General features: G+C 43.9%; 1 protein-coding gene across 6 annotated transcripts in view; it reads right to left on the bottom strand.

Moving 5' to 3' along the window:
- Positions 1-13,893, bottom strand: part of GPAT2 (glycerol-3-phosphate acyltransferase 2, mitochondrial) — a 46,123-nt gene that overhangs the window by 18,607 nt on the left and 13,623 nt on the right. For all 6 annotated transcript variants that reach the window (XM_042476671.1, XM_042476667.1, XM_042476668.1 and 3 more), the window contains exons 5-9: positions 13,279-13,389; positions 8,552-8,692; positions 5,368-5,467; positions 4,642-4,778; positions 2,482-2,581 (exon numbers count right to left, since the gene is read on the bottom strand). In XM_042476671.1, the coding sequence (XP_042332605.1) occupies positions 2,482-2,581; positions 4,642-4,778; positions 5,368-5,467; positions 8,552-8,692; positions 13,279-13,389 (589 nt within the window). The remainder of the gene's footprint in view (positions 1-2,481; positions 2,582-4,641; positions 4,779-5,367; positions 5,468-8,551; positions 8,693-13,278; positions 13,390-13,893) is intronic.

The following is a 13,893-nucleotide window of genomic DNA, read 5'->3' on the forward strand; positions in this document are numbered from 1 at the left end:
CATTTTCAGAAGCAGTACATTTGCAGGGTCAGGTTCATCCCTTTCTGGTTGCCTCCCAGAGACATCTCAACAGCTGCTTTTTGAGTACGAGTTGGACTTTCCCTCCAGCGTTGTATTACACCCAGCTCTGGGAGCAAGCCTTCATCACTTAATGGCCAAGCAAATGGGAAGGAAAACACCTGATCCATTAAACTGAAGTGATGGAGAACTTGCAACAACACACGCAACCCGGGGAGCCCACCAATGCACAGCTGAGATGGAGCAGCCTGTTGCCACATGGAAGCTGCCAACATCCGCGAGGCTCTGAAGCGCAGCGGAAGTCTTGGCTGCTGCTAATGCTGTGAGTGGGTAGCTCTGTTTGTGCAGCTTTCTCCAAGGTGTCTGGCAGAGAAGGAGGAAATTATAACCACAATTTACAAATGCAATTATCATTTTCTGGCTGAGGCAGAGAGCCTCGTCGGGGCTCCAGGTCCGCTTCCCCCAGTCAAAGCAAAAAGGATCAAGCTGTCTTTTTATGCTTCGCCGAAGAAGGCAACGCATGAAAAACAGCACCGGATGCTTGGACAAGAGGCAAACTGGAGGGAAGGCGAGCGCTTTCTTTCTCTGCCTGCTTCCTGATGAATGCCCCGGCCATCAAGACAAAGTGTGCATCTATCCTGGCTTTTTCTTCTTAACTTTTTTTTAATGTGTGGAAAGAAGAGAAAGGAAATGTGGAGAAACATGACAGAGTCATAAATGGAGGGCAATGGTGTCTAGATGGGAAAGTGATCTTGTAGCACCTTTGAGACTAACTGAAAGAAAGAAATTGGCCACATAGATGGGAAAGTGTTGCCCATGGGCTGCATGCAGTCCTCAGGACTCTGCAATATGTGTGTGTGTGTGTGTGGACTTTTCCCCTTCCCCAAATGCCCGCTGGAGAGCTAACCACCTATTTGGCCATGTCTTTACACACACAAATCCAACTAAATTTAAGCCCAGGAGGAATTTATGCCCAGAGTAGAAGGACAGGCCTGGGAAGAGCCAACCGATCCAAGACTTTAGAATGAGGAGCTAAGGGAGAAAGGATATAAAAGTGAGGCTGGTCTGTTAAACAGTCAAATAGGGCCAGGCAGAAATAGAGGAAGAACCCAGGGCAGACAGGAATGGATTCAATCCGGAGAAGATCACATGGGATAGAGCCACAGGCAATCGCCCAAGCCATTATATTCTCCATCACCATGTACAGATAGATGTGAGAGCTGGATAGTGAAGAAAGCCAAATAAAACATTTGAGATGTGGTGCTGGAGAAGAAGACTGAGAATACCTTGGACAGCCAAGAAAACAAGCAAATGAGTCCTAGAACAGATCAAGCCTGGAAGCCAAGATGATGAAACTGAAGCTGTCCTATGTTGGCCATATCATGAGAAGGCATGACTCAATGGAAAAGACCATAATGCTAGGAAAGGTGGAGGGATGTAGAAAAAGAGGAAGACCACATGCAAGATGGATGGACTCTATTAAGGAGGCCACGGGTGTGAATTTGCAGGACCTGGAGATGTCTCATCCACAGGGTCACCATGGATTGGGGTCAACCTGAAGACATCCAACAACAGCAACAGGGGCAAGCAGGAATGGATTAAGCCCTGAGAAGGTCCTGAGTTGCTACAGAGGAGTAGCAGAGACAAATCCATTCGCATGGGGGAGCCGGAGCTTTCGACATGGCTTGCATCCTTCATAAACCATGTCCTGAGAATTGTGAGCCTTCCCCAAGAGACAGGGAGAGAAAGCTGGAACAATTCCTAAGCAAATGGACAGAGAAGTGGAATTGCTGGGCCTTGTTCTCTCCTTTAGCAGCAAACCATGGAGCCAGCCCCAGCCTCTCTCAACCCCAAGGGAGCATCTGGCTGCGAAAGGAGAGATAAGCAGAGATTAGCCTCCAGTTTGCTCCGACTCTCCCTGAGGATGTGTTAGAGGTCTCCACCATCCAGAGTCAGCCTCAGGGTCAAAGGAAATCTTGTCATGGATCTCCCACGATGCATCGCCTGAAGTCCTTTTCTTTACCTGAAACTACCATACATATAAACACACACCTGGCTGGAAAGAGTTTACTAATGGATGGGAAAACCCTATGACAAACCTACCATGGGGTTTTCTTGGCAAGGTTTGTTCAGAAAAGGTTTGTCATTGCCTTTCCCTGAGGCTGAGAGAGTGTGACTTGCAATAAAGATGTACTTAATGCCAACCCCCCCAAAAAACCCAATTTCACATTAAGAGTGCTGTACTTTCTGCATCTTCCTCTTGTTTCTTTTTTCTACAGATACTCATGTTTTTTGGCACTATCCATCATTAGTGCTATATAAATAAAGCGTAATAATAATAATAATAATAATAATAATAATAATAATAATACCTAGTAAGAGCAAAGTAAAGTTATGGCAGCCACTCACAACCAACATTTATCTGCATTCCGGACTCTTCCCAAAACAAAATGATCAACTTACTGAAGCTACAACCGCTTTGGAGAGTGTTCCCTGTTTGCTGTCCTGTCTTTGCTCCACTCCTTCAGGAAGAAACACACCTCCTAACTGAGTCAACATTGCCCTGAAGAAAGAAGAACATGGAAGTTAATTTTTAAAAAAGGAAGGGTAGCCACATTCATGGTTTGAGCGCTGGACTAGGATGCTGGGAGACCTGAGTTCAAATTCTTCTCTGCTCAGCCATGGAAACCACACTCCCTCAAGCCTCAGAGGAAGGCAATGGCAAAGCTCACCTGGAGAAATCTGGCCAAGAAATCTGGCCAACTTCTTAATTTGCCTTCTGTTTAATTAAAACAAATGAAATAGTTGAAATGCACAGGCCTCTTGGAACGCTAGTGTGCTCACAGTAGTTATACATCCAGCCACTTTGCATCTGCTCTGACAATAGCTGTTTAATGATGGTGGACTTTGGGCGGTTGGTGGTAGGTTTGGATGAAGAAAACCATGTGCGAAGGATCACAAAATGCACCCCATAAATCCAATGTTAAGATTTAAAAAGTAATGTCTCCCACTCAGACTTTATGAGGTCATTTAGAAGAGCCCTACTTTTGGAGGCCGTGAGTGAGATTTAGTATGTGAGATCCCCACAAATAAAGGGGGCTCAGGTGGGAGAAGGAGAGGTCCTTGTTGGGATGAAAAAGTAGGATATCTACATTCCTAAAGAGGAAGATAAAACGTCACAGGTCTCCATCCTCTTTGAGGTTTTACAACTGTGCAGACAGAGAGGCCAGTTCTCATTGTCCATGGCTGTAAGGTGACTGAGAACAAAATCTGAAAATAAAGTTTTCCTTTTCTATTTGCAACCAAAGAATACCATCTTTTGAGATCCAAGTAATCACTTTGCTATACGCCAAAAAACCCAAAAAACAAAACCCAAACCTGCTGTTTTGTTTGTGCATCCTCTGCATCCAAAAACACACTGTGAAAGAAGGAGTGGGTTTTGTTCTGTGAGACATTGTTTAGCACCCTACGAATCTCCCATGCTGTTTTTTTAATACATAAATGAAAGGACTCTTCTCTCTCCCAGTTTGGACGATTAGCTTGAAAACATGAAGGTGGAGGCTCCCAAAAATCTTAGAAGCTGAAAAGAAAAGTTTAACATGCCTCCCAGCTGTCAGGGAGAATCACTTTTAGTGCTATGTGAGGTAGCAGAAGCAAAAACTAAAAAGGCAGGATTGTGAACTCTTTGCAAGGTAAATCATCAAGTATATCTGAAACTTTCTGCCTTTTTGATTTGCAATGTATGCAGAGTCTGGGACGGGAAGAGTCCTAATCCGTCCACCTGGAAAGCTAAAAATTCTCCAGGCTCATTGTCGGAAGAACATATTATGCAAATCTCTGCAAATTATTAAAATATTGTTATTTAACCAGTCTTATGAAATTTGGTTCATTTAGACACAAACGCTACTCTGCGTCGGCAGAAGAAGTAAAAGCTTTTTCAAGACAGAACCACCCACGCTAATTGCAAAAGAGGGAAAAAGAGAGAGAAAGAGCAGAAGGGAAGCTTCTGCAAGGAGTCAAACCAGCGGCAAACGGAGTGAAAGAAATCCAAAGTGGGAAAGGCCAGGTTTGCCAATGCTAGCCATGGCAGTACTTTTTCAATCGCCACTTTCATCCTGACAAATGCCGGAGATCCTCACTTCACATACAAGGAGGCGTAGCTACTCAGAGGTGGTGGATTAGGGCATTACGCCCTCAGTAAGGTTTCTGCACTTCTCACCATGAAATTTTCCTTTCTAGCATTGCAAACTGTGAGACACTATTTGCTGTGTTCATGTTCCCTTGGTCGCTCCTCCTGCCCCTTATCTTTGGATGCCTAAACAGTGTTTCCAAATACTCATGCAAAGTTTGAAGTTACTGCAATGCTAGAAATTTGGAAACTGAAAGAAAAATGGGAAGGAGGGGGTTAGAAATCTTATTTGTAGGAGTAATGCCCTCATTCCCCCTCTGCTAACTCCTGACTTAACCATAAATTATATCAAAATCCATAATTTTGGCCCTTCGACTAACACACGAAGTTGACTTATACACAAGTATATACAGTAGTTATTAAGGGGGGGAGGGGATAAAATTCCTACAAAGATGGCGAATAGCTCATTTCCTAAGAGTGAAAGTCCCACTTACCTGTACTTTGGGGTGAAGGCTTTGCAGTCCCAAGCTACTCTGGGCATGGCAAAACCCTGAGAGACTAGGAGGAATGGGATCAAAAGCCCATCCAGGTGCGACTTATGTGTTGATAGAAAGACCATTGGAACATCAGGCTAGAGAGGGGGAAAACATGCACAACAGAGATTAATTTCTAGTGATGGCAAAAATACAGGATTTACTGAAAGGGATCCAGAGTAAATGTTTCATATAAACAGAAGAACCACCCCAATGCTTCTCCTAACATCAAATAAGAGGTCGATAGGCAACCTGAAGGCACAGGCACGCACACACACACATTTTTAATTGTTATCAATCAATCAATCAATCAATCACTATTTTTACTCTGTCTTTTGCCCCAAAGTGGTACTCAACGAAGCTTACAGGATAAAGAGAAATACATGTAAAATTACATATTGCTAAAAATATGGATTTAAAAGCATAGGCTAAAGACAGTACAGCACTAAAACAGAAAACCTATTACACAAAACAGTTTCCCAAATGCCTGGTGGAATATATAGAAAAGTCCTCACTGGACAGAAAAAAGAAAGCCGGAGGCAACCATCCTGGCCTCCCTAGGAAGGGAGTTCCAAGTCTAGGGCAATGGATCCCAAAGTTTGGCCCCTTTCCCCACCTTCCTGAAGGGTCACCAACATGCTTTTTCCAGGAGAGCTGCCCTCCTCTCAGAAAGCCAACATTACTTACCACCTGCGCAGCTTTGCGCACCATTTCCAGCTGCCCTTTGTGGACTATCACATTGAGGAACATCTGGTTTAGGAGCTTCAGCAGAGCCCAGTGGCAAAGCCTGAAGGAAGGAAGGCCAAAAGAAATGAAAAAAAGGAAAGAAAAGGAAGGAAGGAGAAGGAGGAGGAGATGGAGAAATGGAAAATAATGAGGAAAGGGAAAGAGAAAGAAAAAAGGAAAAGAGCTGGATGAGAAAACCTTGAGTAACAAGAGCCTGCCAACTTCACTAGTAATTCCTAAGAGGCCTTTGTTAGCAAGGGCAGATAACCAAGTGGGAGCACAAGGGGAACTGCCTCCCTGCAAGTATTCTCTCCATAACAGCACATCAAAATATTTCTCTGTAGCGGGCATTTTTGGGCATGCTTGTATGTTTTAGGAGGGCTGCTTTGTGTAAAAATCACCCATAAACCAAGCCATTTTTTAAAAAACAAAAACATGGAGATCAAAAGGATTTAGGGACTGCAGCGAAAGGGTCCAGAGGAGGGCACATGGGCTGCAGGACATACTTTCCATATCCCTGCTGTAAAGGGATAGGGGGACTTGGTGGTCTCTCCCTCATAGGATCACCATGTCCATAAGTCAAAGCTGACTTGACAGCAGTTAACAACAACAGTGTGACTCCTGTCTCAGACACTGGCACACTAGCAGGTCTCACTCTGCCTGCAGAAGAATGCTGAGACCCAAAGGATATTGGAAGCAGCACTGAAATTATATCTATTTTATTTTATAGCTAGTGATCTACTGCACAGGACTTCTTATCTACAGAAAGGGATTGCCACCCCAGCCTATCCCGATCTTTAGTGAAGACACAATTCCCAAATCCAAGATTTAGACTGACGCCTCTTGCCGTTCAACGCCAGATCCCTCCAGGCCACGCTGCTGCCTTTATACACTCTTCACAGCACCAACTCTTTTGAAAAACAAAGGAAAGAAATTAGCCAAAGCCTGTACAAAGACGTTAGATTTCTCTCTCACACGTACTTGCGCGCAAAGAGTTGGTTCCCCATCATCACCCTCTGCCCACACAGTCCCTGTTTTCTCAGAAAGCGCCAGGGAAAGAGCGCCGCTGAGCTCATCAGCGGTTCTTCCAAGCTAACTGCATCCGCACTGCCTTTGCTGTCCCCTAATAGTTCCTAACGTGTGTTAATTTGAAGCTGATGAAAGGTGTTGGGTTAATAAGAACCCTCTCCTCATTGGCAAGTTTCAAAGCACTTCTCGAGGGATGCTAAACTGTGATTATCGCTCCCTCTCTCAATCCAATTTTCAAAAAATTGAATTTTCTGTAGCACAGGATAGACTTAGCGGACGTACAAAGGGCCATGCAAAGGGTTATTTCTATGCTCACATGCGCGTGGTTTTAAATTGTCTTAAACCACGAAAGGATAATTGCCAAGAAGGTAAAGGGAATTTCTTCCCCTGCATTCCCCCAATGGGCCACACCTTTGTCTTTCAATGCACCAGAAGAAACACTGGATCCCTTCTGGCCACCATTTTGGTTGCAGTTTTGGAAAATATTGGGGGGTCTGGAGAGAGTGCAATAAACTGGCAGATCTGAAGCCAATTTTAAGCGAATTCAGCTGGTTTGGAGGTGAAAAATCATCCAAAAATCATGGAAAAAATAAATTAAGAGTTTTGGGGGGGCTGCCCAGAGGTTCCCTCTGCTCCCCCCATTTTAAACTGTTTCAACTAATTTAAAAAATATTTTCTGTGGCAAACTGTTTCATATGCTTTTTGCTCTGTTTACAATTATTCTTATTTGAAATTGTTTGAACAGCTTAAACTGATTTTGTTGCGTGTCATTCTAAGATACAGGACAGGATATAAATTTATAAGGATATAATTTATAAGGATATAAATTATACAATACAGTTATTGGGAGGGGGACATCCAAATGCATCTGAGGAAGTAGACTTAAGTCTACGAAAGCTCATGTTGCCAACTTCTTCCTTTAGTTAGTCTCAAAGGTGCTACAAGAACTCTCAACCTACTTATCAGATGACATGTGGGATTTGTTTTAAAAATGGATTCCAATAAATAAAGCCCATCTCCCAACCAGGTCCTGGCCCATAAGTTGCCCATTTAGTCTACATGAATGTTTCATTAATTCCCCCATTTTCGGTACATGCAAGATGACCAGCACGATAAAAACATAAGCAGCCCTGTATGTTTGCAAACTCTAGCTGGAACATTTTTCCAAGCCACTGAAAGATTCATGATCATCTATGTCTCTCTACCATGAAGCTGTCAAAGACATTTCAGGGAACAATACCACTAAGAGGCCCAGCAGCAATTGTTGACCAATGAGCTGAAATATTACACCACGGATGGCATTCAGACATCTCTATTCACAGTGCTGCCATCCCTTTTCTTTCATAACCACAGAACAAGGCTGTTCAGCTCCTCCATTTCATCCCTGCTAGGATGCCTAATCCTATATACATTCAACCTATACAATGAGGAAATCAAAATAGTAAAACAGTCCCTGTACCTTGGATCAAACATCATTCAGGACAGAGACTGCAGTCAAGAAAGCAAAAGACGACTAGGGATGGGAAGGGCAGCCATGAAAGAACTAGATAAGTTCCTAAAGAGCAAAGATAGACAACTGAGCACTAAAGTTAGAATCATCCAAGTCACTGTATTCCCCATCACTATGTATGGATGTGAGAGCTGGACAGTGAAGAAAGCGGACAAGAAAATCAATTCATTTGAGATGTGGTACTGGAGAAGAGTGCTGGGGATGCTGTGGACTGCCAAAAAAGACAAACAAATGGATCCAGGAACATATCAAGACTGAATTCTCCCTGAAAGCCAAGATGATCAGACTGAGGCTGTCGTACTTTGGACACATCGTGTGAAGGCAAAAACCACTGGGAAAGACAATAATACTAGCAAAGGTGGAGGGATGTAGAAAGAGAGGAATGGATAGACTCTATTAGAGAGTTCACAGCTATGAATCTGCAGGACCAGAGCAGAGCAGTGGAGGACAGAAGGACATGGTGATGTCTCCATCCACAGGGTCACCATGAGTTGGGGTCAACTCAAAGGCAGTCAACAACAAATGACAAAAGGATGCCCAGTGCAGATGCATTTGAATGACTCAAAAATACAATTTTACTGTGGGAGGGAATCAAGTTCTTCATACCTCAACAGAAAAGGAGAGAGAGAGGCTTGTATCTGGCAAAGGATCCTGTGGATTTCCTTGGTCCACTGGGCTACAGATATGCCAGCCGTTGGTGAATCCCCTTCGCCCCGAGGCACCGTCTGGCACACAATATCTTGTATTCTAGAAAAAAGGGGAAAGAACGTCAGCAAAAACCTTTTAGCAAGACACTCAACAAAAGTCCCAGGGTTAAAGGCACTGCAAAGTCCAAATGCTTTACAATTAAATTACTGAGAATATTCCCATTTCTGCATTCTTGAGCTGGCAGCTCAGCAAAAGTGTGGTGTGGCTGAGAGTGGAAAAACACACCTTAGGAATGACAAGAAAACGCCACAATATATATAAGACCGTCTTTCACAGTACACAATTATACAACTTTGATCCCATTTTAACTGCCATGGCTTTATCCTTTATCCTTTGGAATCATGGGATTTGTAACTTGATGTCCCTATTATGTGCCGAGAAGTCTGGCAACCATATCTTAATTTTCAATTACAACCTAAACACCCTCAAGGCAACCGATCCCATCTGATACTCCAGGCAAACACAGTGAATAAACCCACTTCTTTTCCTCTATGCCTTGCAAGTTTCTGAAGGACTGCATAAAACAGTAGACCAGAGAAGACAATGAAGAAAAGGAAATGGACCTATGGACCATGGGAAACAGTAGCTCACTATCAACAATTTGAAAGACCTCTTATCATCACACAATGGATGAATTTGTCAATGCTTCTCAGTTTAAAAGAATAACTTATAGAAGTTCATATCCTAAATTTTTGGTTGTTGTGCACCTCCAGGTCATTTCTGACTTATGGTGACCCTATCAGGGGGTTTTCTTGGCAAGATTTGTTCAGAGAGGGTTTGCCTTCACCTTCCTCAGAAGCTGAGAGTATGTGACTTGTCCAAATTTATCCATTAAGTTCCCATGGGCGAGCTGGGATTCGAACCTTGGCCTCCAGAGTCATAGTCCAATGCTCAAACCATGACACCATGCTGGAGCTCCTTGCATTAACAGATGTTAATGCTCTTGCATTATTAGTTAGATCTCAACAATAAACCTATAGTGCTAAGACTGTACAAAGATACATTTTTTTTAATTTTAAAGCTACTCTCCCACTTCCTCTGGTGCATTAACCATCCACAAGGGACACAATCCCTATTTCAAAAGCATTTTCTGTGTCACTTGTCAAAAAACGCCCTCGGTCTCCAAGAAGATCCCAAAGGCTTTACCTGAACAAACTCCTCTTTTGTGTGGAGGAGAGGGAGGCTCAACGTGTGCACTATCTTGAGATCCTCAGATGAAGGGCAGAATATATATATATATATATATAATCTAGACTCAGCAACCAGGCATCAAAGAAAGGCTTGCAAATAGTTGATATAGTTGAGATGGCTAACTGTCAGAGGTTAGGGGACCATATTATCCCCCAGGGAACCTTTGAAGGCCAAACCCTCTTGCACCCCCCAAAAAAGTTGTCTGAATCGTCCCCCCTAGCATGACCTTAGAAGGTTTGGGAGCAAATTAGCCACATTTTGGGCCCTCTCTAGGCTGTTTTTATTCCATGTTACCTTCCCGATAGAAAAGAAAATGCCTTCCTTGGACCAGAAGCAGTGGTTCCCAAACACTGGTCAGATGTTTTGGACTCCAGCTCCCAGAATTCCTGACTGTTGGCCAAGATGGCTGAAGCTTCTGAGAGTTAAAGTCTGGAACAAATGGAGGACCAAAAGATGGAAAGCATAGGCCTAGATCAGTGGTTCATAAACACCGGTCCTCTAGATGTTTTAGACTTCAGCTCCCATAATTCTGACTGTTGGCCAAGTTGGCTGGAGTTTCTGAGAGTTGAAGCCCAGAGCAAATGGAGGACCAAAGGATGGAAAGCATGGGCCTAGAGCAGTGGTTCCCAAACACTAGTCACCCAGATGGTTTGGACTTCAACGTCCAAAGTTGGCTCAAGCTTCTGGGAGTTGAAGTCTGCAACAAATGGAGGACCAAAGGCTGGAAACCTTTGGTTCCCAAACAGTGGTCACCCAGATGTTTTGGACTGGCCAGGAGAACCAATGTTTTGGAGCCACTGATCTAGAGAAAGCCTCAAAGGACAGCACAATGCACTCCATGGGCCATACTTTCCCTGCCCTTGTTATGAAGGAATAAAGAGCAAGGAAACCAGGTCGGGGGGAATGGTGGAAGAGGAACAAAGTGGTAAATAGGTGCAGATGGACACCAGCAGACAGGAGGAGACTGCTTGCCTATTAATGGGAACAAGCCCTTTCTACAACGCCTGGCTTGGCAGTATCACAGCAACTCAGCTGAACCATCGCCTGGTGTAATTCATTATTTTCACATCAACACCAGGGGAACACAGGGTCCGCCGAGCAGATGGGGAAACAGATGTGCAGACATATCAAGTGCACTGAGATCGCAAAGCAAACACAAGAGGAGAACAAAGGGACTCCGCGTTTCCAAAACCTCTGCCTTTACGGTCTTTGCAAAGCCATGATACATCATAGTGTTCTAGGGCATCTCCAGTCTACAAACCTCAGGATACCACAGGATCCAGTCATGGCAGTTTAAGTGGTATTAAAGTGTTATAACTGTGTAGTGTGAGAGAAATTGAAGTCCTCCCCAGCAGGGTTGCTTCTATGTTACCTACCAGATAACCTTGGGCAAGTCACACTCTCTCAGCCTCAGAGGATGGCAATGGCAAACCCCCTTTGAACAAATCTTGCCAAGAAACCCCCAGCAAATCCGATTCAGGGCTGCCACAATTGAAAACGACTTGATGGTACACAACAACAAAAAACCTGACAATCAAAGGCTACTAGTTGTGAACCCTATACAACCTCCAGGCTCAGAGGCAACATGACTCTGACCAGCAGGGCTCCTTTCTTCCTATGAGGTTAAAATCTATATTAGGGGCTATATCTATGGACCTGGGTGGCTATTATTCTGGATCAATTAAGATAATTTGAGTGGATGAGACTCGGAGGACTTCTTGGGAAAGGTGATAAAAATTGTTTTGGAATCCCCTGTATTTTAGGAATGGAGAAGATGGCGCATTATTGCTCAAGTCAGGGTAAAGATGGATGTGATGATCTCAATAGAGATCAGCTGCAGTTTCTCCACTCCCAGTTGCTTTTCTCATGAATACATCTAATGTCTCGTTCTGTTCCTCACATTTCCGGCAGATTTCTTTCATTCTTTTTGTTCAGTCGTAACTGGTACATTTAGAAATCCATCCTTCACACTGCAATGTCTCCTGAACATACTGGGCAGGGGGGAATACCGATCCCAGTTTTATGACAATGCAGGTACATTTTGTCTAAAGCACAGTGTCAGTCTAACTCCTACGCCAACCAATAAAAATCTGCTCTTTTACTTTTTGCTAACTTTTGGGGGAATTTTCTGGAGAGGTAGGACAAGGACAGCATGCACATCCAGCTTGTCAATATCCCTCTTCACTTGCGACGAGTCTAGAAATGGCACTTTTCTTTGGCCGTACATGTTCATTGCAATATAACCACAAGTGTCCCCTAAAAGCACCAGATCCCATCTGATCTTAGAAGTTACGCAGGGTCAGCCCTGGTTAGTAGTTGGGATGGGGGGCTGCCAATGAATTCCAGGTGCTCTGAGCTCTACTTCAGTGTGTGATGGTGTGCCTTTAAGGTGTTCTCGACTTATGGCAACCCTAAGGCAACCCTATCATGGGATTTTCTTGGCAAGATTTGTTCGGAGGAGGTTTGCCATTGCCTTGCCCTGAGGCTGAGAGCATGCAACTTGCCCAGGAATTGCCAAAACCACTTCTGAGTATCCCTTGCTTGAGGAAACCTTTGCTTCGAGTCCCACGGTCACTGCTTCACCAATTTATTGCACCTTGACCAAGCTTCATGTGCTCCGTAAATAGACCTTAAATATAAAATGTAAACACAGATGCAGCTGGCTGTTATCACCCTTGGCACTGATAAGGAACCTCTCCCTCTGCTAGCAGGATGTAATGTAATACAACTTAATATATGTGCCTTCACATCTCCTTTCAACTTATGGTGACCCATGCATTTCATAGGGTTTTGCCACTACCTTCCTGGTGGCCTTCCTTGCAAGAACTAGCCAGGTCAGAACTTGCTTGGCTTTGGAGGCTGATCAGGATCAGATCTCTTTAGGGCATTTAAGCAGAAAAAGAAGTCCCCCTCACGTCCCCAAAAACTATGAACTCATCATAGCTTCTACTGTATAAACCCAGGTCTATTAAGATTTCTAGGATATATAACCACCATCTATAAGAGCTTTCCTTTGTGTTGGTCTCAGCATCTTGTCTGAGAACCTGAAAACCCCATGAAGCATCCAGTGTTGATCAGGGGATCACCTATACTTGCGACAAAAATTCAATGGGAGGAAAATGAGGACATGGTCTTTTTTATGCTCCTTCTTCTGTTTGATCTAATTTGTAGATTCAGTGACCTTGATCTAATCTGCACAGCAGAAACAATGCAGTTTGACACCGCTTTAACTGCCTTGGTTCAATGCCATGGAGTTTTAGGATTTGTAGTTTTGTGAGATAGTTAGCCTACTCTGTCGGAGAGCAATGGTGACACAAAAAACAACAAACCCCAGAACTCCATGGCACTGAGCGGTGTGTTCTCCGACCCTAAATTGAGCACAACCCAAGTAGTGACCAGGCTCTCCAGATCATGACGGGGGCCTAGAAAAATACCTCTTGCTGCCCAAGATTTTTTTCTGGAGGTCTCCAGGGGTTTCGGCACAAACCTTCCAGTCGCACACTGCAAGGATATAGCAGAGTCTCCTCACCAGCCAGCCTCTGTACCTGCGGCAGAGAAAGGTCACAGAAGTAAGAACAGAACATCCATCTTGGAGGTAATGAAGTCAAGTAGTCGAGAATAGTCACTAATGCGCTCTCTGAAGGAGTACATTGACACATCAAAGCGCTCCATCAGAAAAAGATAGTAAAACACCAGGAGGGGGTATTTTTCGGGAGGAGGGAGTATTTGCATTTGGGGTCTTTCTGTGTAAAAAAACATTTTGCACAGAAGTATTTGCACCCATCTAATTGCACCCAATTGATGTTTGCACCCATCAATGTTTCACAAAATGCTATATATGTGTGTGTTGTTATTCTTGTGTTCCTTCAAGTCATTCCTGACCGATGGAGACCCTAGTGCTGAGAGTGGGTTTCCATGCCCGAGCAGGGAATCGACCCCTCAATGCTTATACCACACTGGCTCTATCTCTGTATTTAATTTATCATTTTGGAATATTCTCATATTTGCCATTCTTCTCTCATCCTTCACTGATGTGGCTGGAAGGACTC

Source organism: Sceloporus undulatus, chromosome 6 (genome assembly GCF_019175285.1).
Source record: "Sceloporus undulatus isolate JIND9_A2432 ecotype Alabama chromosome 6, SceUnd_v1.1, whole genome shotgun sequence".
NCBI lineage: Eukaryota > Metazoa > Chordata > Lepidosauria > Squamata > Phrynosomatidae > Sceloporus > Sceloporus undulatus.